The 20,532-nt window shown below is 39.0% G+C and overlaps 1 protein-coding gene across 1 annotated transcript in view; it reads right to left on the bottom strand.

Annotated features, from left to right (window-relative positions):
• The window catches only part of GLIS1 (GLIS family zinc finger 1), a 253,796-nt gene that overhangs the window by 28,927 nt on the left and 204,337 nt on the right, over nt 1-20,532 (bottom strand). Inside the window, exon 7 of the mRNA XM_063138817.1 lies at nt 9,820-9,970. Coding sequence (XP_062994887.1) covers nt 9,820-9,970 — 151 coding nt within the window. The remainder of the gene's footprint in view (nt 1-9,819; nt 9,971-20,532) is intronic.

The raw sequence follows: 20,532 nt of genomic DNA, 5'->3' as shown, positions 1-20,532 counted from the left end.
GTTGAAAGAAGTCTTTAGCTATTCCTTTTTTTTAAAAAAAGTTTCTTTTCTTGTTGTATCAGATGCCCCACATTAAGGAAAGGTGGTGTAGAAATGTTGTGAGAAATTATGAATCAGATCTAGACTAGCCATTCTGTTCAAGGGAAGCACTGGGATCCAGCAGAGGCTCCCTACTGAAGAAGGCGCTAGGGCCCAATCTCTTCTGGAGCTGCTTGGAACCACCTTGAGCTGCAGGGGGAAGGAGGAATCTCAAAAACAGTCTCCCCTCCCCCTTCCTCCAGCATGAGTAGAACTCTGCTAAGTGCTACTGCTAAGTGCTACTCTGGATCCGACACAGTGGTTTGGATTCCAGTTTGCTTTTGCCCATCTCTCTTTTCTAACAAACTAGGATCTACAGAACAAAATATTATAAAGCCATTTTTAATCTTTTTCTTCTTCTTGCCATTTTAAGGTATGTTTTTCATGCTCCACAACCCAGCTAGTCGTCTTTAATGTGTTCCTGACAACAGAAAATACAGCACAGCATGCGTAATTGGTAACTACTTGAAGGGAATATAAAATTGAAAGACAGAGAAATCCACTTTTCTTTTACTTATACTTGGGGGTAAAATACAACCACAACAGAGACATGGATGTTTCCAATATGAACAGTGTCTCACTTTGTTGTTGTTTTGGAAGAAAAGCTTTGACTGTCAGAATCCTCTGTTACACAATGGATCCCAATATTTCTTCCATCCATCTCAGCAGGAGGAAGATCAGATCCAGAGTTCAGTCCATCTGTACTTTATCTCAAATAAATTCCTATATGTTTTGTGATGTGGTGCTTGCCTGCACTTCAAACCATTTATCAAGTGCTGTCAAATAGCATATAATAGATGCTGGCTTTGAGAGTGATGATTCATTGAATGCTAACACAAAAGAAAGACAATCGTACTGTAAAATCTCAGAGACGAAGGGCTGATTAATACTTCAAATTCCACCACTTACTGGGATGTTAGCCACTCACACGAGTGGTCAACTATGCCAGTATGGACATGGCAGAAAGGGATGCGCACAACGTCACATTTTTTAAGTTTTCAGAGAGCGTGAACAGATATTGCTTATCACATATGCTACTTAAGCTAGGGGTGGGGAACCTCAGGCCCGGGGTCCCAATCTGGCTGTCTGAGGTTTCCAGGTGGGCATGCCCCCTCATTTAGCTCTACTCCTTTTCGCCTAACCACCAATTATGATGGTTTGTCAATTTTTGTGCAGGCTTTTTCTCACTTTAAAATGTTGAAATGCCCCTCCTGACAGTAAGAGCTTTACGTTGCAATATGCTGAGGGCTTTCATATCGCAATTTTTGGGCCCACCCCATGGGGCTTTGGTCCTCCCCCTTTTTCCTTTCCATTGTAATGTGGCCTCCAAGAGCTTATCTGAAATTTAATTCAGCCCTCATAATGAAAGAGGTTTCCTACCTGTGACTTAAATAAACCACCCACACAAATTACTAAATGAGTATGAGGGCAGTAAAATCTAACACGCACAACAGCCCCTAATTTATTCATTATAGTACACACTTTTGTAAATGAGAGCCTACTTTATCAGATGCATGTGGACAGGAATAAGAAGGTGGTGCATAATGTGTGTGTGTCTATTAAGGTAAATGTCAGAAACTCAGTGGATCTTTGCTTGCCAGTAACACTTAAGATTTTAGGATACCAGTGGGAAATGCCAGACTTTTGATATTCAACATAAAAAGCCAAGATAACTAAATGTCATCACTGAGTGAACATTATGGTCTCTTTTACATGATTACAGATCTTGATATAACTATCAGTTAAATGGTTTCTGCTCAGATTTGTTTTGGAAACCCAAAGTTGAATGAAACAAAATTAAATTCAGGGGGAAGATCAAGAACTCTTTCCTTGACTTGAGTGTTAGTGACATAACTGTCAGCACTCCAAGATGACATCTGCCTAGATTTCAACATTCATTGGAAGAATTGTGGGGTGTCACTAACCTGTGTAATCTATAGTTGTCATGTTATTGTGCAAGCAGGTGTAGGTAAAGCATGACAGGATTCCCTGATTGTGTAAATGAAGTTAATACCAAGCTGATGGTTCAGGTCAGAGCATTAAATCAACCTTCTATGAAAGAATCTTATTAGCTATAATTTTGTAAATAAGCTTTAAATGAAACAACACAATGGGCGAAATCCAATAAAATAATTCCATTGATTGAATTACTTCAGTTAACGGAACCAGGAGGGGATGATTCCCCCTCTCCCCTGCATGACCTGAGAATCTCTCCAAAGGTGTGGGGGAGGGGCATACATTGCAGGGCTTAGGAGAGGGAGAAAGCCCCATCGTGCAATCAGAGTTCCGCTTGTGTGATACTGGATTGTACCCAATACTAGTAAACTACAAAAATAAATTTTAAAATGTCTCATTTATAAAAGTTGCAGTGTAATCACTCAAATTATTTAAAAAAACCTCCATGACAGCTACAGGATCAAGAGATCAAAGTGAAGTGAAAAGAATAAGAAAATCAGGAAAGAGAAAAGGTTAACACTGATTTTCATCTCTTCCCAAAATATTAAAAATGATGTGCAAAGCTCTACTAATCTGGCTCCTGGATGATGCCCAGTTTCTTGCCACGTGTTTCTTTTCTGGTTCCTGCCCTAGGGGAATTTCTGTCAACAAGAGCTCAGGAAACAGTTATACCATTCACTTTTTAGGGGGGGAAACCTCTATCTGAAGTTTGGTGAACTTTGCTACTAATCAGTCCCAGGTGTCTTTGCCTCATTTTACAGAAAAAGTTTGACTCCTTCAACAGTATGACACTAAATAAGTCACTGTCGTTTACTCTTCCACTGAACTGTTCTGTTTTGTTGTTGTAGATTATTATAAGCAATAAACAAACATACTATTGGGTTGTAGCACACTTGCATTATAATGGCTCTGTTCTGTGACTAAAGACAAACTCAACAACATGCATCTATTTCCTTAGTGAATAACGGCTGCTCAGCTCAGGGTCTAGAGGACTGCCATAGGATGCAATCCCAAACAAGGTCAGAGTGACCGCGAACTCAGTTTTTATTCCATTCGACATAAAAAACAGGATGCTTGTTTGATTCCCAAGTAATCACAGACACACTAGTTATCTGAATTTGCGACAAAACAAGTGGGTCAGAACACACACACACACACACACACACACACACACACGCACACACACACACGCCCAATGTGGATTGACAGATAGACATTAACCAAGTTTCAAATGAAACCCAAAATTAGTCCAGTGATGGGATCTTTAAAAAGGCAGGCCCAGCATTATCTAGTGGAAGGGGAAACAAAAGCAATTCTATGTCTCTTGACATGCAAGATGAAAGCAATTTGAAGGAAGCTGCTGGATGCTACAGAAATAATGCTTTTATATATTGTTTACTTTTATTCATTTTTCGGCAGAAATGTAAATTTCTACAGCTTTCTTTTGCTTTTTTTAAAACTTAGAGCAACAATATTAAAACAATAGCTGAAGAGAGGTTCAAGAACATACTTGGGTTTCTATATCTGCCTATCACATTAGAACACAATGTCATTTTAACACATATGTCTTTGCAATATTTTATATTGTCTGTACCCTAACAACATTCTGAACCAAGGTAACAGAAATTCTGCCCTAACAAGCAGAGATCTTGTATAAATTAAACACATTTCTTTATTTTGCATGAATAAGATTTGGAATTCATGCAATGAAGAGGGGGTTGGATCAGATGGCCTACAAAGCCCCATCCCTTACAAATGTTTAATGCATCTACTAAAAATCTCTAGCATTTCTCTGCTGTTCATTATGGAGATTACTCCTCTCCCAGGTTATTTTAGATTACAGGTTGGCATTTAGGAATAGGCATATATACAATGAGATAAATAAATTGGCTATGGAAACAAATATAACTATAATTATAGCTGATATTTGTTCCATGAACCTTACTTCCACACCAATAACTTGTTTTTCTTTAAACTGATGATTATATCCCCCTTTTAACACATGGACACTTAAATGTTAATTGGTTATTTCATCTGAAAAAGATTTTGGGTTGTGAGAAATGGATGCTATTAGTAGGGAAGGATGAGCAATTAATTGGATTTACATTTCAATGCATACTTACCAAATTTACATCTCCTGAACCTACTCATAAACCTGAACAGAATGGTATGGTACTATTTGCACTTCTCCAAATTTTGTGATGTAATTTACAAATTAAAAATTGCACATCAAAATGTATATATTATGGGGAAATGTACATTATATTGGGGAAGCACTGATTGCAAAATGTATATATTTCAAAAAGTGCATACAAAAATACATATATTAGGAGAAATGCACACAGAAATAAGTACACATCGTTATACAGACTTTTTAAAAAATCGCAAACTGATGTCATAATGAGATGGAACAAATTTACTGTTGCAAAGATGAGAAACAGAGTGGAATTGAATTTGACAGATTTGTTCCTTCCTAGTTATTTGTTTAAGTGCTTTTAGGAAGAAAGTCTGAGTGATGTATTTAGTTGTAAAATAGAAGCATTCTATCCAGTGGAATCAACAAGCAATACCATATTCAAGGATCTTAAGAAACTGTTATGAGAACTAAGCTGGTATTCTGTTCTATCTGAGGGAAGGTAACATTTTATCGATTTCCCACTGAGATGCTAATACTGTGTTAAATCCTATTTGATTTATTCATGATTTCTCACTGGCCTTAGCTAGACCTAAGGTTTATCCCGGGATCGTCCCAGGGTCATCCCTGTTCATGTAAATGACACACAGGGGATCTCGGGAGCAGGCAGGGACAACCCCGGGATGATCCCAGGATAAACCTTAGGTCTAGCTAAGGCCACTGATTGCAAGTTTGGTCCTCAATGTGCACAAAAATCTTTTAAACTAAAAACATCACCATATGTTTTGCATTAAGCAAGCAGGATTCTACATTGTGTGCTAGTTATATTCTGCACTAGCACCCTGTCTACTATCCGGAAGGTAGTCTTCTCATAAACAACAGTAAAATCCTAACTGTCATATCCCACATCCAATTATGGAACGCAACTAATCCATCCAAATGTTCCTTATTTTAAATCCATCCCTAGAGTTGTACCACTAAACTAGGATAACAGAAAGTACTTTACACATGGGATCTATTAATTTTCCTTGTTCATATTAGGCTCTTGGCTCTCCAAGTAAGGAGGCAAATGTTGGTTCTGTTGAAATTGACTGACTTCAACAGGATCCAGTTGTCAACCATTTACTTAGCTCTCCTCCTCAAATCTACTTTGAACGAATAAAATTCCATTTTACATAAATGTTCCCCTCCTGAATTCCTCTTATTTCACTTGCTTTCAAACCAGAAGGGTAAACACTCTGAAATGCCCCACAGACAATATACACCAAAACCTAATACATATTTAAGACCATTCCAAAGTGGCATACAAATGTGTTGTTTCCGCAAACCAATGCTACTTTACCCATAAAGAAAAATATGGCATGCAAAAGCACAGAGTTGTTACAAAACCTTTACTGAAACCATTAAAAAGGCTTTCTTCCTTCTTTTTAAAGAAAAACCTTTAAAAATAGCAAAAATTCTCTTAATCCTGTGCATTACATTGCTCTAAACTTTCAGTGGCAGGCTTTCCCACATGCAAGATTCCAAGAACCCAAACAAAACCCCATCGCAGTTGGTAATTGGAACATTATAACCAACTGGATATTTAATACAAGTTTTATGTCGCCTTGAAAACTCTAAAACAGGTGCACTTGTCTTCCTTGTCTGAGCCATCTAAAGATTTTAATGGATATCTTTTCCAGACACGTCTGCTTTTTTGGTGGCGGCATGCTCTGACCTGGGTTATCCAGGTTGATGTTGGAGATTCATGCCTTGCTAAAGATGGCTTCTAATCCCTTTCCATTTCTATTATTGTATAAAAAGTGAACAATTCAATTTATCTAGTCAAAATGAGCCAACTCAGGACCAGTGTTGAGATGTGTGGAAATTCTTACTAGCGCTTGTCAGAAAAATATCTGTGCTTGCAAAATACAAACCATAGGTACTGCTATATACAACCCACACATATAGCTTTGATTTTTTTTCTATTGCAGACAAGTGTTAAGACGCAGTGTTGTTTTTCCATCTTCAGACTGCCACAAATCAAATTTTACTATCTTCACAACTGGTGAAATTAAACAGAGCTTGTCATTATTTATGGTGAGTGTTGTAAGTAATGCTAAAATAACACTTCACTACCAGAAACTTAAAAAACAAAAACAAAAACTAGATCAGGACAAGCTCTACTTTCTATATGCCAAAATATTTCTAAATCAAATACTTCTCCTTTAATTAATATTAATATAAATTAGTATAAAATTACTTGGTCCAGCATTCTGTACACTTCACACACTTCTTTACTGAAGAGAAAAAAACATTATACATCTCATTTATAGCCAGGATAAATATATTTGGTAATGGAGTCAGATTTTGTTAGAACATTTTCAAGTAAATTAAATAATTTTTGTCAAACTATTTAAATGTCTTAGCAAACCATTTGGGAAAACTGAGCGCTGCACTTGTTATTGACTTTGGCAAAGAATGGTATAACAAGGGCTTTTTTTTTGTTTAAAAAAGGGCTTTAAATCAAAATCTTAGTCTTTCTGTCAAGAGTGAGTAGACTTCTTGTGCTCTGCTTGTTGTAGCTTTTGGCTTCTCTCATTTTTGATGACTCAATCATTACAGTTTTTGATAGCAATCATTTTGGTCCGTCCCAAAGACTTAAATCCAGGAATCCAACCTTGTCATCACATTGGTTCACAGTATAGAAATTTTGTACATATACTTAAATATGGAGGCTGAGATAGGTGATGAATGAGGCAAAATATAGCAAGGTTGCCAGAAGTGTAAAGCAGCTTGTAGAGAGAAGGATAGCTATGCCATTTATTTAATTTGTGCAGTATACCTTTTTATCCAAGGGAGTCCAGGTGCACTACTGACAAAGGTGCAATACTGTAATAGCCAAATTGAATAAACCAATGAATTAAGTGTGTCCCAAATAACGTTAACTTAAACGATTAGATGTAAGATTACAGAAACTCTCAAAAGGAAGGCTGACATAAGTGGTAATGGTGTTACCCCATCACATAACTGGCCCACTATTATCCCTGTCTTTGCCACAAAAAGTTCTGACATGACCTTGGGCAGCTCAAAGCAGCTTTGGGTGTTCTCAAATGCAAAAGGTGAGGAAGAACAAGTGAACTGCATTTCCTGTTCCCATACTTTTTTTTTTTTAATCAGCCTGAAGTTGAGCCAATACACAGCTATCTCTGCAGGAAATCTTAAAATGACACTCATTTCCCCTGTCCTCATTTAGTTCTCCTTACTGATTCTGCCTAGTCAATTGACTTGTCAAGTCCAGAACCTTCTTCACTCCTCCCCACATTTCTATAGCAGTGCCAATTAGTTTATTAGCTGTGCCGGCAGGGCTTAGGACCCTCCAAGATTGGAGTATTCTGTAGTTATGGCTCCACACCATAACAAGTGGGTGTTTTGTTTTGATTTGAAACAGTAACATTGAACCAAAGGCCATTAAAATTGTTCAAATAATGCACATTATATTCCATTTGCTAATACACGAGAATACAAGTTACTCTGCAGTATAATGCTACTGGAAATATACCACCATCAGCTCCAATCACTTTCAAACAAGTATGTTGGAATTTATTCTTAATGTTGTATCCAATGTTAGCCCTACTTAAGAGTAGACCCATTGAAACGAATAGGACCTAAGTTAATCATGAGTAATTTAGGTCTCATTCATTTCAATAAAGCTGCTCTAAGAAGGATGAACCCTAGATACAATCCTTAGTTTTCAGATGGTTGCATCCTAGGTAGAGCCCAGTAATTGTTTTTAGTGTGGACTGAAGATATTAGGTTGCAATCCTGTATTGACTTCAGTGGGACTTGCTTCTTGGGCAGAAAAACAAGGATTAGGCTGCACTGTTCGTGACAGTACTTGCTTTACTTAAGCTCCCAAACACTGGAAGGTAATAGATTTGCATGCTCTTCCATGACGTTTAATTTAAAAAAGAAAAGGATTATTTAAAACAGTTGTGACTATATCTAGTAACTACTAATCTGTTCCTGGCAACTTGAAGTTTGTAGGGGAATATCTAATAAAAACTTGAATCAACTGGCTTATTTCATTTCATACAATGGGACTGCCTCAGTGAGAATGAATAAATCAGAAGTGCATAGCCAAGCAACAGGCTCTGAAAAAGTTTTCTTTTCTTTTCTTAAGTAGGGGTATTCATCAGTGACATGGTAACAATAGTAAGGGGGAAAGAGAAGGCACTGAATGATTTAAGAAGCAAGTGAAGGAAGGAAAACCAAAAGATGCACACACACCCCATTTTTTATTCCAGATTTTCTGAACAGAAAAAAACCTCACTCCTTCAGAATCACAGGCTTCTCCAACTCACCTGTCAAAAATAGCTTTTTTCCTATCTCTCCCTGCATATAGGATAAAGTTCTTTTGTTTGCTTGCTTTACTATCCAATAGAGTTTTATTGGTGGTACTAATTATTAAATAAAATATTTAATAAAGTTGTATACATTGCAATATATATATATATATATATATATATATATATATAGCACCATCAGTGTACATGGTGCTGTACAGAGTAAAACAATAAAATAGCAAAACCCTGCCACATAGGCTTACATTCTAATAAAATCATAATAAAACAATAAGAAGGGGAAGAGAATGCACTTACTGGCTTTATTATTATTTTTTAAAAAGGACAATGATGAAATCAAGAGACTGCTTAAAAACAGATATAAATGGGCAATATCCTTCCATTTATCAACTGTCTGAGCAAGTGCTCTGTTGACCTGCAACTTCACTCTGGATTAAATAAACTTCACAAACTGCTCACTGAAGGAGGCAGCTCTGGATTAAACAACCAGGTCTGAATTTCCTCCTGTTCTGCAGCAGACAATGGGCTCCACCACACCAGGTTTTTATCACACTCTCAGTCATGCCTGGTTTGCGGTTTTGCAGCATGGCACTCAGATGACGTTGTGCCTGTCCTGCAGACACCCCGCCGCTTCCCCTCCATTTTTTTGTGTTTCCCTAGAGCGGGGAAAGTCTGGATTATTTTCCCCAAACGGAATTAAAGTGCCCGTCAGCCCCCGTGTAGTGCTGTCCTCTTGTTATTTCCTTTGTTGTGTGTGTGTGCTTTGAAGGGAGAACTTGCTGATGAAAGGGAAGGGCGGGGAAGTTCTCCAGCACCGTGTTGGTAAATCGCTAGACAACAAAGCCAGAACTCACACCCATCACAATGTTACAACCAGTGAACTGAAGGCAGAAGGAGAAGGGGTGGGTTGGGGCAGAGTGGAAGAGCAAACAAGCGAAAGGGAGGTTTCATCAGTATAGTGCGATACTACAAACCCACGTGAAAGGGGCCATTAGCTTGACACACTAATGGAATGGAGCTAGAAATCGCGGAGGAAAACCAGGGAAAAAATGTAGGTGTGATGGCGCTCAATACCTCAACACTTTTCCAATCCACACATTTTTAAATGCAGCAACAGTATATATGCACATCACTGCATGCAAAGATCTCTGTACATTCATTCATATGTGGAACATATGATTGTTGCTGGGTTAAGAAAGCCCTGAAACTAGCAAGAGTTTAGAAAGGGCACCTGAGTCCAAAGTGTTTGAGAAATACTGCATTAAGTACATATTCCAAAGACACATTATCCTTGGTTTTAATACATACCCTTCTCTGGCACTTTCTATGGGTGATAAGTGATGGTGAGTACTGGTGAGGGCTGACTCAAGCATACGTTGCCTTGAAGGTACATCATGAGGTGGTGACAGGAGACCTGGAGATGGTCCATTGTGGTTAGTGCTGGAACCAGTATACATGCCTAAGGAGGAAAGAGAACATTCACCAGTGAAAAAGACACAGCCCTGTAAAGCATAAAACTTTGATTAACCTCTCCTTAGCATAGATGTTGGACTACTGGGGATGGGAGTTGAAAACCGGATGGGAGTGGAATCGAGTATTATAGAGGAGGCCATGGCTCACAAAGTGAAACACTAGATAAGATCAATCCACACTGCAACATTTTGTTTCAGGTAGCACTTATCCCTTCTAAGGTCAATATTAGTGTCAGTTTAGAAAATAAAGTAATACAGATAAAAAGATATGTTTGTATGCGAAAGACAAAGCTCATGTTCACTGCCTGGCACTGATTAGTTAGCTAGGAGAGGACCCATTATCAAGGGACCATTGCAATGATGGACAACTTTATAGACAAACCCAGAAAGGTTCGTACGGCGGAGAGAAGGAAAAGAAAGGAGAAACCTAGCCTGTCATTCAGCATTCTGTGTCCACTAAATACCCTCAGTTTGTTTTTGTTTTTTGCAAGAGAGTCCCCTTAGGGTTTTTCCATCAAATGTTTTGTACTTCGCAAACCTTGGGATTTCCCTGAACCTGCTAATACTTCACTCTTGTGCATGGATGGTGCCATTTTAAGAACGTAAGAGGCCTGATGGATCAGGCCAAAGGCCTATCTAGTTCAGCATTTTGGTTCCCATATTAGCCAATCTGATGCCTATGGGAAGCCCACAAGCAGGACATGAGTGCAATAGTAACCTGTTCATGTTCCCCAGCAACCAGTATTCAGAGATGATGGAGGTAACATGAGTCAATTGCCACTGATAGCCTTTTCCCGTATGAATTTGTCTACCCTCTTTTAAAGCTGTCCACGTTGGCAGCCATTGCTACATCTTGTGGTAGTGAATTCCATACCTTAACTGTGTGGTGTCTTGAAACTCCCACTATTTAGCTTCATGAGATGACACCAGATTCTAATATTATGTGACAGGGAGAATTTCTCTCCCTATCCACTCTCCACACCATGCATACTTTTATACACCTCTATCATATCCCCCTTACTTTCCTTTCTTCTAAGCTAAAAAGCCCCCAAAGTTGTAACCTTTCCTCATACAGGAGTTGCTCCAGCTACTTTATCAGTTCGGTTGCCCTTTTCTGCACCATTTTCAGCTCTACAATATCCTTTTCGAGTTGTGTCACCAGAGCTGTACATAGTATTCCAAATGTGGCTGAACAGAGCTGTACACAGTATTCCAAATAAAATGTAAAATTTTATTTCTTTATTTATCATATTTTTATTCTGCTCTTTAGCCAAAAAAAGGCCTCTGGAGCGGCCTACAATCAATCATGAAAAAAGGCAGTCCTTGCCCTCAGGCTTACAATCTAAAAAAGTCATAATACATAAGGAAAAGGAGATGGGGAAGGAAGAGCGGAAAAAAGAGAGAAATTAAACTCTCAGCAGGGCTGGAAGGATGGCCCTGCTCACCCCACTCATCTCCCGAAGGAGCAGACCCCGATGTTCCCTTTGCCTGCTCCTGTCTCCCTCACTCCTTCTTCTTCTCCTCCACAAGATCACGATGTCAGTTAGCCCTGGGGGGTGGGGGGGAGTCCAACTGGAGCAAGCCTTGATTTTCTCTCTGCCTCCTCCTGTCACGCTCACTTCTTCTTCCCCACAGGGCCACGATGTCAATTAGCCCTGGGGGGTGGGGAGTCCAACTGGAGCCGACCCTGATGTTCCTTTTGCCTCCTCCTGTTTCCCTGTCTCCTTCTTCTTCCCCACAGGGTCATGATGTCATTTATACTATAGGGTTGTAGAAAGGAACCATGACATTGGCAGTTTTATTTTGGATTCCTTTCCTAATGATCCTCAACATGTAAAATGCTTTTTGGCTCCATAAATTATTGCACTCACCTCTGAACATAAGAGATAGTGGGAATTGTGATATAGGGGCTTTAGGATTTGTATGCATACAGACATGTAACCATGTTGAGGTTTAGAAACAAGAGGAAATGTAAGCAAGCACCCACACCCACAAATTGGAGTAGTTTTCTGGGTTAAAACTCACACAAATTAATAAAAATTAATTCAGGGCAGGATCTACACTATTGCTTATAACTGTTTATAACAGTATTGGCAACTGTTGGGGGCCCATGACACATTCTATATACTGTTTTCAAACTGCTTTCAAAGTGTTATATTCTGCTAGGGCCCTAGTGCTGTATGATAGTTTAAACCAGAACTTTAAAAAACAACAACAAAGACATGCATGAGGGAAGGGCTAATCTTGGGATGAAATCAACATTCATTGTGAAGACAAGATACTATATATTTAAAGAAGGTGGTGAAAGGCTGAGGTCTCCCCATAGTGGCAAGAAAGTATGCTGAAATCAGAATTCATATGCCTGACTGCAGGCTGAGTCTTCACCTGAGCCACATCCCTTCAACTCTCACTATTTTCCATCAGACAATCCTCTGTGTAAAGTGATCTCTAAATCTTTTAATTTTCCTGGCATTTCCATGAGGTGATTGATGTATATTGCTGAGAAGTTTGAGGGATGTGAGGTGAAGAAAGTAGGGAACAAAGTAAGAAACCTGTGTAAGAAACCCTTTTCTGGTGTGGAGAAGATTTGGGGTTTTTTATGGCTGTGCACCCCCCCCCCCAATATTTTTCTGTAAATGTATACCTCACCAGATTTAAAATAATGCTTCAGTGAGCTAGAAATATTATGACTGTTCCCACCATTTCTCTTCATCCGCATCATGTTCCTCCCAGATCACAAAACATTTGTCGAAGTCTTACATATTATTCACATATACTTCGGCCAGGCAGGACAGGTGCAATTTCAATGACAGTGCAATGTTACTCTCCTGAGCCCAGTAAAGGAATGATATGAGCCAGAATAAGAAAGAATATGAGTCTAGTGAATCACACTTTCTTGAATGGGATGGAGTGACGTCTTTCCAGATTTGTGAAGAACTGGTTTCAGTTCAGACTGGGAATCTCATGAAACTTCATGATCTCTTTTAATCCTGTCTTGATACTATCAATGACTTTACTTTCTCATTAACTCCAGTGATTTCAGAACAGGCTGATGGACTTGCACTTAAACTGAGTGGGATATCTCCACATGTCGGTATTTTTACAAGTGCTCCAAACCACAAAATCTATCTTATGTTATGGGAAAGCCCCTCTGGGGAATATGTGGCAGCCTATTACTAACAGTTGGGAAAATACTGTTCTATCACTTTTTCCTCTAAAGACAGACTCTACCTCTGCTTTCATTTGTAAATATCAGACATCTGTGTGGTTCCAGGGTGTGATAATTTCCTTTTGGCATAGGCTTGGACGCAAAACCCATGCTATTGACATCCAGATGACATTTAAAAAGATGTACTTGATTATTGCTAGACATCATATAGCTGCTACTTTATTTAATAAGTTCATTGGAACACAGATTGTATTAATAACTAATTTAATATAACAACAATGCATAGATTATTTAAACCATGGGTTGTTGGGGCCTCCTGCGAGCAAGAACTGCTTGCTGCACACTCACTGTTTCTGCTTTGCATCTGCTTTGCTAAACAACACAGCAATGTCTAAAACTGGCACTCTGGGTTGTTGAGGGTTATTTAACCTAGAGTGAACCCATGGTTTGTTGTTGGATTAAAACTCTGGTTTGTTTAACCCTCAATGACCTGGAGTCATTGGGTTCGGATGTCACGACTAACAATTCAGGAATGGAGCATTCCTGGGTTATTTAGCAAAGAAGACGCACAGTGGAAATGGCAAGTGGGTGAGAAGCAGCTCACGTGTTAGCTTGCTCCTATGCAGCCCTGTCAATTTATTGCTTCACCCATGAATTGGCATTACATGCAAGCTAGGTGACTGTCTAACAACAACAACAACAGGAAGAAGAATTTCATAATATGTTTGATGGATCAGGGGTACTGATCTACATCTGCAGCTGAATCATCTCGTAATTCAATCACGGGCAGGACCTGAACTAGATTTCAGAATTAGATTATATGGAGCAGTTTTCATAATTTTTTCACACAAGTTGGAACAATATGGGCTATGTTACTGGTGAGATGTTCTTCGTTTGTGGAATGAACTGTTTTTGTATCATGTTTTTGTATCAGGTACCTCAGGTTTCATTTTGTATTAATCCCTGGCATCCGGCAGACATGCAGTCTTTAAAATTGGATGCTTCTTAAGAGCACTTAGTTACTTCATTGCCAAACATGAATTCCTCTAGGCTGTTTTCACCATTGTCAAAAAGCATAACTTCCTTGCTAACCATGGGCTACCTTCTCTACTAGTCCTAGGTAGCTCTTTCCATATTTTTATGTAGCAACTGCCTGGCAGCATGAATTGAGTATGGTTTAGGCAATTGCATAGCATTTAATATTTAAACACATACCAAGTTTGATATGGGTACCCACTGCAGGGAACTCCAGATTTCTGTAGTAGCATATACCTGCATAAAGAAGAGACATGAGCATAAGGAAAACCCATGAGTCCTTTTCAGATATGAATTTGCACACAGTGTTAACTTGAGCTGGGGTGGCATCACAAGCACAACTTCACCCCTGACCTATACGTGTTGATTAGAACATCTAGAAAGAGCTCCCACACATATAACGGAGCTCTTGATCAGTTACGGCAGGGTTCCCGATCACGTGGATAGAACTCTCCACATGCACAGAGCTCTGTTCAGACATTCTAATGGACCCTGCAGCCACAATGCAGGCACACTGTGTGTAAATTCATGCCTGAAGAGGGCTATGCTTTTCCCTTGTAAGGTATAAAGCTCCCCTAAAAGTGTTCTCAAAAAGTTACATAACTACAGTGTACACCAAGGCTTTTTCGTTTGTATCCCATCATATCACTGATTGATAACTAAAGAATAGCCTTCTTAAGGAGGTGTTGTCTGTTTGGAGCCCATCACCATAGCCACAAAATAGTGTACACACTGAAGTCACTGAAGTATCTGCTGGCTTGCTGAAAAAATACTTTGCTCCATATTCTGCACAAACTACTATTTGTCTATCCTGGAAAAGCACAGTCTGTCTCCTTGGACTTATACTAAAGGATGAAACATTCAGTTGTTTCAATCCCTTAATGTATGCTCAAGTGAGAAATGATCACCAAGGTGCAACATGCTGCGCATAAGCCATATAAATGTTCTCTTTCTACTACGCATCTCAGCTTGGGAAACGGTGTCTTGGGCTTCTTAACGCATTAACCACTTCAGCTTATAAATATATGTCATCCATCAAAATCTAAATGGTTTAACCTTTAGCACTAACATCTGTTACTAAACTAGCATCACAGACCATCTGGGATAAAGGCTTTTTAGGGTCTCTGCCAAGTAACTGCAAAAGGAAGAAAAGCAAGATAAAAACACAAGTCCAGAAAATACACACAGAGAAAAACCCTCCACAAAGTCATCTGTGCTGTGCTACATGTGCCTCAACCATCCATCTCACAATAGGAGACAGTATGGAGTCAGATATCTACATCTCAGTAACGCACATCTTTTTTTGACAAATCTTGAACCGAAGTGGGCCACCTCGGAGAGATTCAGACTTCATCTGAAGTGATCCAAACCTAATTGGGCTGCTCCCAAAGCTTTGGTTCCACTTCTGAGGGGCAGTCAGTCTGCAGTTGTTTAAAATTGGATTCATTTCCCCACCTACCAGTTCTCCATAAAAGGAGAGTGTCAGGTAGCGGGCAGAGAGGAGAGGGGATGTCAATGCAGCCCTAGCTTCCAATAAGGAAATGGCTTTACCAGGGCTCTCCTTTTTATTTCCAATCACAGTGCTTTTGGGAGGGAAGAAGAAGAACTTAACAGAAGATGTTCCACCATTTTCACTGCATGTTGTGTCTGTGTGTCGAGGGCAGCAGAGGCTGCAAGAGTGCTCAGGGCTTCCAGGAATTGATCAAGAGCCAGCACTAATGGGAAGATGCCTGTTCTGATGCATGTTCAACATTCCCCATAACCTGAGTCAAACTCTCCCACACTTTCTCTCCAGCAGCCAGGACAGGGAGGACAAGGCATCACTTTTCTGCTCAAGGTGGTGGCTGCCTGCAACTTATAACAGGGGGTAATGAGCTGCAGGGAGCGTAGTTTGTGAAGTTGGCAAAATTGGTCTTGACACAGCATTGCTGCCTTCTCTCCCACTGCTCATCATAAAAAGCCTAGTAATAAGGTGGGCTTCTTGCTCTGAAACGAAGAGTTAGAAGGACACCCTCTCTTTGCCGGCTGAAAGAATATAGGGAATGAAGGTGCTCTGAGGGCTTTAGAAGCAGGGAAGGGTTTTGATGCATGGTTGCACACTTTCTCTTATTGTAAAGCCAGTGATAACTTGAGCTTCTCAGCCCTCTGAGACGCAAGACAGGCACACAGCCTGAAAGAGTAGGGTGCTGCTGGTCTCGGAGGGCTTTACAAGCAGGGAGGGGTGTGTGTGTATCATAGTTACGTAACAACAAGGAACACAGCAAATTGCCCACCAAAGGGGGAAAGGGAATCTCTTTTAAAAACACCCTAAATGTTAGAGGCTCCCTGACCCCTTGCACGATATTACCTCTTTAAGAAAAAGAAACTTACGGTATTAAATACAGAAAAAAACTGTAACTTTACTCTGAAATCTTTTAGGCTTCACCCACTCAGAGACCTGGTTCACACATAATGCTAACTCGTTTATTTAACCCATGAGTTGTTGAATTTTGGGTTGTTGTGATGGTGCGAACCCAGCAGCACTAACAAACTACAGTTTGTTAACCACAAGCAATCCAGAAAGACAAAGAACCTCCGAGATTATCTCATACATTCAGCTATTGACCCTCCAAAAAAACCCATTCATAACATTAAAGGTCATTATAGATGTGGGGGTTGCTCCGTTTGTAATTTGGGGTTACAAATTAAGACGTTTCATCATCCCATGGATAATCGAACTTTTGATCTATGGTATTTTTCCAATTGTTCCACAGAGAAGGTTATTTACATTATAAGCTGTCCATGCCCCCTTATTTATGTGGGCAAAGCTATGCGGAGTGAACGCACTTGAATAATTGAACATCATTCCAAACTCAGGAATAAGATACCAGAGGCGCCATTGGTCCAACATTTTATGGAGCACCAACATCAATATGATGATTTCCAGTTCCTAGTTATTGACAGGATTTTTCCCCATCAGTATGACCATCGTAACCTTAATAAACAGCTGCTCTAAAAGGAAGCCGAATGGATTCATCTACTTGATTGTGTTCAACCCTTTGGGCTTAATGCTAGCCAAGACCTTACAGCATTCCTCCCATAGAGGTGATCAATAGCCAATTAAGCTATATTATCCACAGTATATATGAGCAGGGTGCTCGTTAAGCTTTTCTAAGCAGTTGAGAGCATTATTTGGCTGATCTACACATGAGAACTACGAGGTGGTATGCTCAAGTAGCATTGTGTATAGCACTATATAATTTATTTTCTGGATACCTTACAATTTCTATTATATCCTTATATAGATAGTGTCATTGGGAGGGCTTCACTCCAAACATACAGCCACAGCTCCTCCTATGAATAAGGTGGTGAGGCTAACATATTCTGATCTTCGTTATTGTACTTCGCGGATGATAATCTATATGACTTTTACTAATATCTTAGTGATATGTTGTATTGTTCTACAGCGTCCAACTGATGAAGATATCTCGAAACAGGCACTGTACCAGACACCTGTCTACTTTTTACTTAGACGCCTAGAACATTGAATTTGTTGGGTGGTACAATATTGTACTTTAAAAAAAAAATCACATGCTGCTGTAAAATGCTGTTGTGATTTAATTGCTGATACATTGTATATTGTATATTATTCTTGTTTGAACTTTTTTAAATTTTCATACACATTGGAGGCTTCTGCCCTGTTGGATTTATTTTTATGTGTTAAAGGTTGTGTATCAACAAGAAGAGCATATCTTTTTGTATGCCTGATTATGAACATTATATAATAGTATTCTCAGACAACATATGTAGATTGATGTAAATATGATTCACCCACAGTAGAAATATATAAAAATGTTCGTTTATCTTTCACTTCAAATGTGAGTTTTTGTGGTTGAGTGCTAAGCACCCCAACTTGTGTATATTATTACAACCACAGCCTTCAGTTTATTGTACTTTTGTTCAATTGTCTGCCAGTCAAACTTTGGGTTGGTCAACAACATCATGGTAGCCATTATACGTGATATTCAATGGGAACACATGAAGCTTCAGATTTCCCGAAGCAAGATTCCACCTCAGACCAAAGGTGAAACAGGTCATGCTCAAAGTGATCTGAGGCAAAGTGACCCACTATCTGAAGCATATTCTGAATTGGATTTTTTTCTATGCATACTTCTCTGAGACTTGGATCTGGAAGAGCACAAATTAATTGTCAATACCTGGGAAAATCATTTGTATCTCAGTCTTAGCTCCCTTAGTAAAATAATATCCTATCACTCAGAGCTATCATATAGGAACAAGATATGGTTTATATAAAGCAATTTCTACAATTTAACATCGGAGGGCTATTGCCTTACTTTCCCTGTGTGTCGTCTTCCTGGAAGCATTTCTGGTTGGCCACTGTTGGCAAGACAATTGTGGACTAGATAGCCCCTCAGTTTGACAACATCAGGGCTCTTTTAATGTTCTTAAACGTTTTCAGAAATGGTTGATAATAGCTTGAGGTTTCAATGATCCATTACTAAAGTACTACTACATTTGTAATATTTAAAATGCATAACTGGAAGGTCCATGTATTGCAATTTCACAGAGCACTCTTCACATATATTCTCTACTTCTAGCCTAAGCAGAAGTTTGCTTTGAAGTTCAGCATATGGGACAAGAGACTTGGAAAAATGATTCATCTCTGTATGTAAGCTTTCATCCTTGACATATTTAAAATATGCTGCAGTCTTAGTTTAGGGGAAAAGGTTCTTGGTAATCCAAGTAATCCCAATGGCACAGCACTCTGTACCTTAAACTGTGGTTTCTTTGAGAAAACAGCCCAGCATAAACAACTATTTTCAACTGGAATAAAAGGAAGCATTATATAGTGGATTTGACTGCACATCACTTTTTGAAGCCTGTGTAGTCTAGTATGTACACTACATAGAAATTTTGATTCCCAAACATTTGACTAAAGCAACCTTCCAAATGGAACTCTACCTCTGCTTTAGACCCACCTGTTGGTTCCAATTACTAACTTGGAAGGAAAACGTCTTTAGTGCTTTGTGCTCTATTTTATACATCTGCTGGCAGCCTGGCATCCCACCCATAATGCTTGTACCCACCCACAAGGTTCTGACTTACTATTCATGAATCATTAGCTTCATTTAGCTGAATTACTGACTTAACCCCTTAGTCCTGTCCAGAACCAAAGGAAAAATTAAGCACATCTAACTCCATTTGCATATATCCATCCCGCTATCCTTGTCTCTTCCTTTCTATATTCTCCACTCCTCCCTTTGTTATCTCTCCCTGTGTCAAAATATAGTTTGTAAGTTCTTTGGGGCACAGAGTCTTCCTCTTTGCGTATGGCTCTGTAAATAATAGAAATACTACTACTATTAATAATCATAATGATTATGATGCTTTGATGATTTATATTAAGAATACCATGCTACATGGAAGGGTCAAGAAATTAGGCAGTTTTTATAATCAGGCTCTAAACAATGCACCCCTAAACTGATTTCATAATACTGTGAATTATGTTTAATTCATATTAACAGGTTGATTTACTGCAAAACAAAATTGACCAGACAGATTCTCATAACTAATTATTGTAAATGCAGCCAGTCCTCTATAAAAATCATCCTACTAAGCACCGCAATCTCTTCCCATTTCAGCACCTTTCAAACAATGATTCCAAAGGGTGCATCATGAGAGACTTGTATCTTTAAGGTACTAACAGGAAAAGTGACAGAAACAAAGCAATAGAAGTTGTTCAAGGATGAGTGAGTTGGATGAGAAGGCTGGGGTGAAATTCTCAACAAAGATAGGATTTTTATTTAGTGCATCTTCAGAAGAAAAAAAACCAAGACCTTAAGCTTGATAATTTATGGAAGAGGATTCCCTGACATATTTTTTCAAGTTTTCTCTGCATTTATGATCTGGACTACAAAATATTTTATGTGATATAATAACTGCTAATGAAGGATGTTCATGTCTACCATGACTATAGTTATCTCTTATAAGCAGTGATTTCTGTTCTTGTCAGTTCTTACTGAAAAATTCTCTCTATGTCCCAAAAAGCTTATTCTTCGAGTAGTGCCCCATAAATGTTTTTTGGTTTCAACTTTAACACTATGAGCATTTATGGCATAAATAATAACTTTTAACCTGTTGGTTGTCTTACTATGATTTTAATTTTTGTGAACCGCCCAGAGAGCTTCAGCTATTGGGTGGTATAGAAATGTAATAAATAAATAAATAAATAAATAAATAAATAAATAAAGCCAAGAAAGAGGCTTTGCCTAAGGCAACCTGGTGATCTTCGTAGCTGTGTAGGGATTTGAATGTAGCTTCCAAATGGCACATGTTGTATTGTAT

The sequence above is a fragment of the Elgaria multicarinata genome, chromosome 1, assembly GCF_023053635.1.
Source record: "Elgaria multicarinata webbii isolate HBS135686 ecotype San Diego chromosome 1, rElgMul1.1.pri, whole genome shotgun sequence".
NCBI lineage: Eukaryota > Metazoa > Chordata > Lepidosauria > Squamata > Anguidae > Elgaria > Elgaria multicarinata.
The sequence above is the reverse complement of the archived record's forward strand: the minus strand, read 5'-3'. Positions and strand labels throughout refer to the sequence as shown.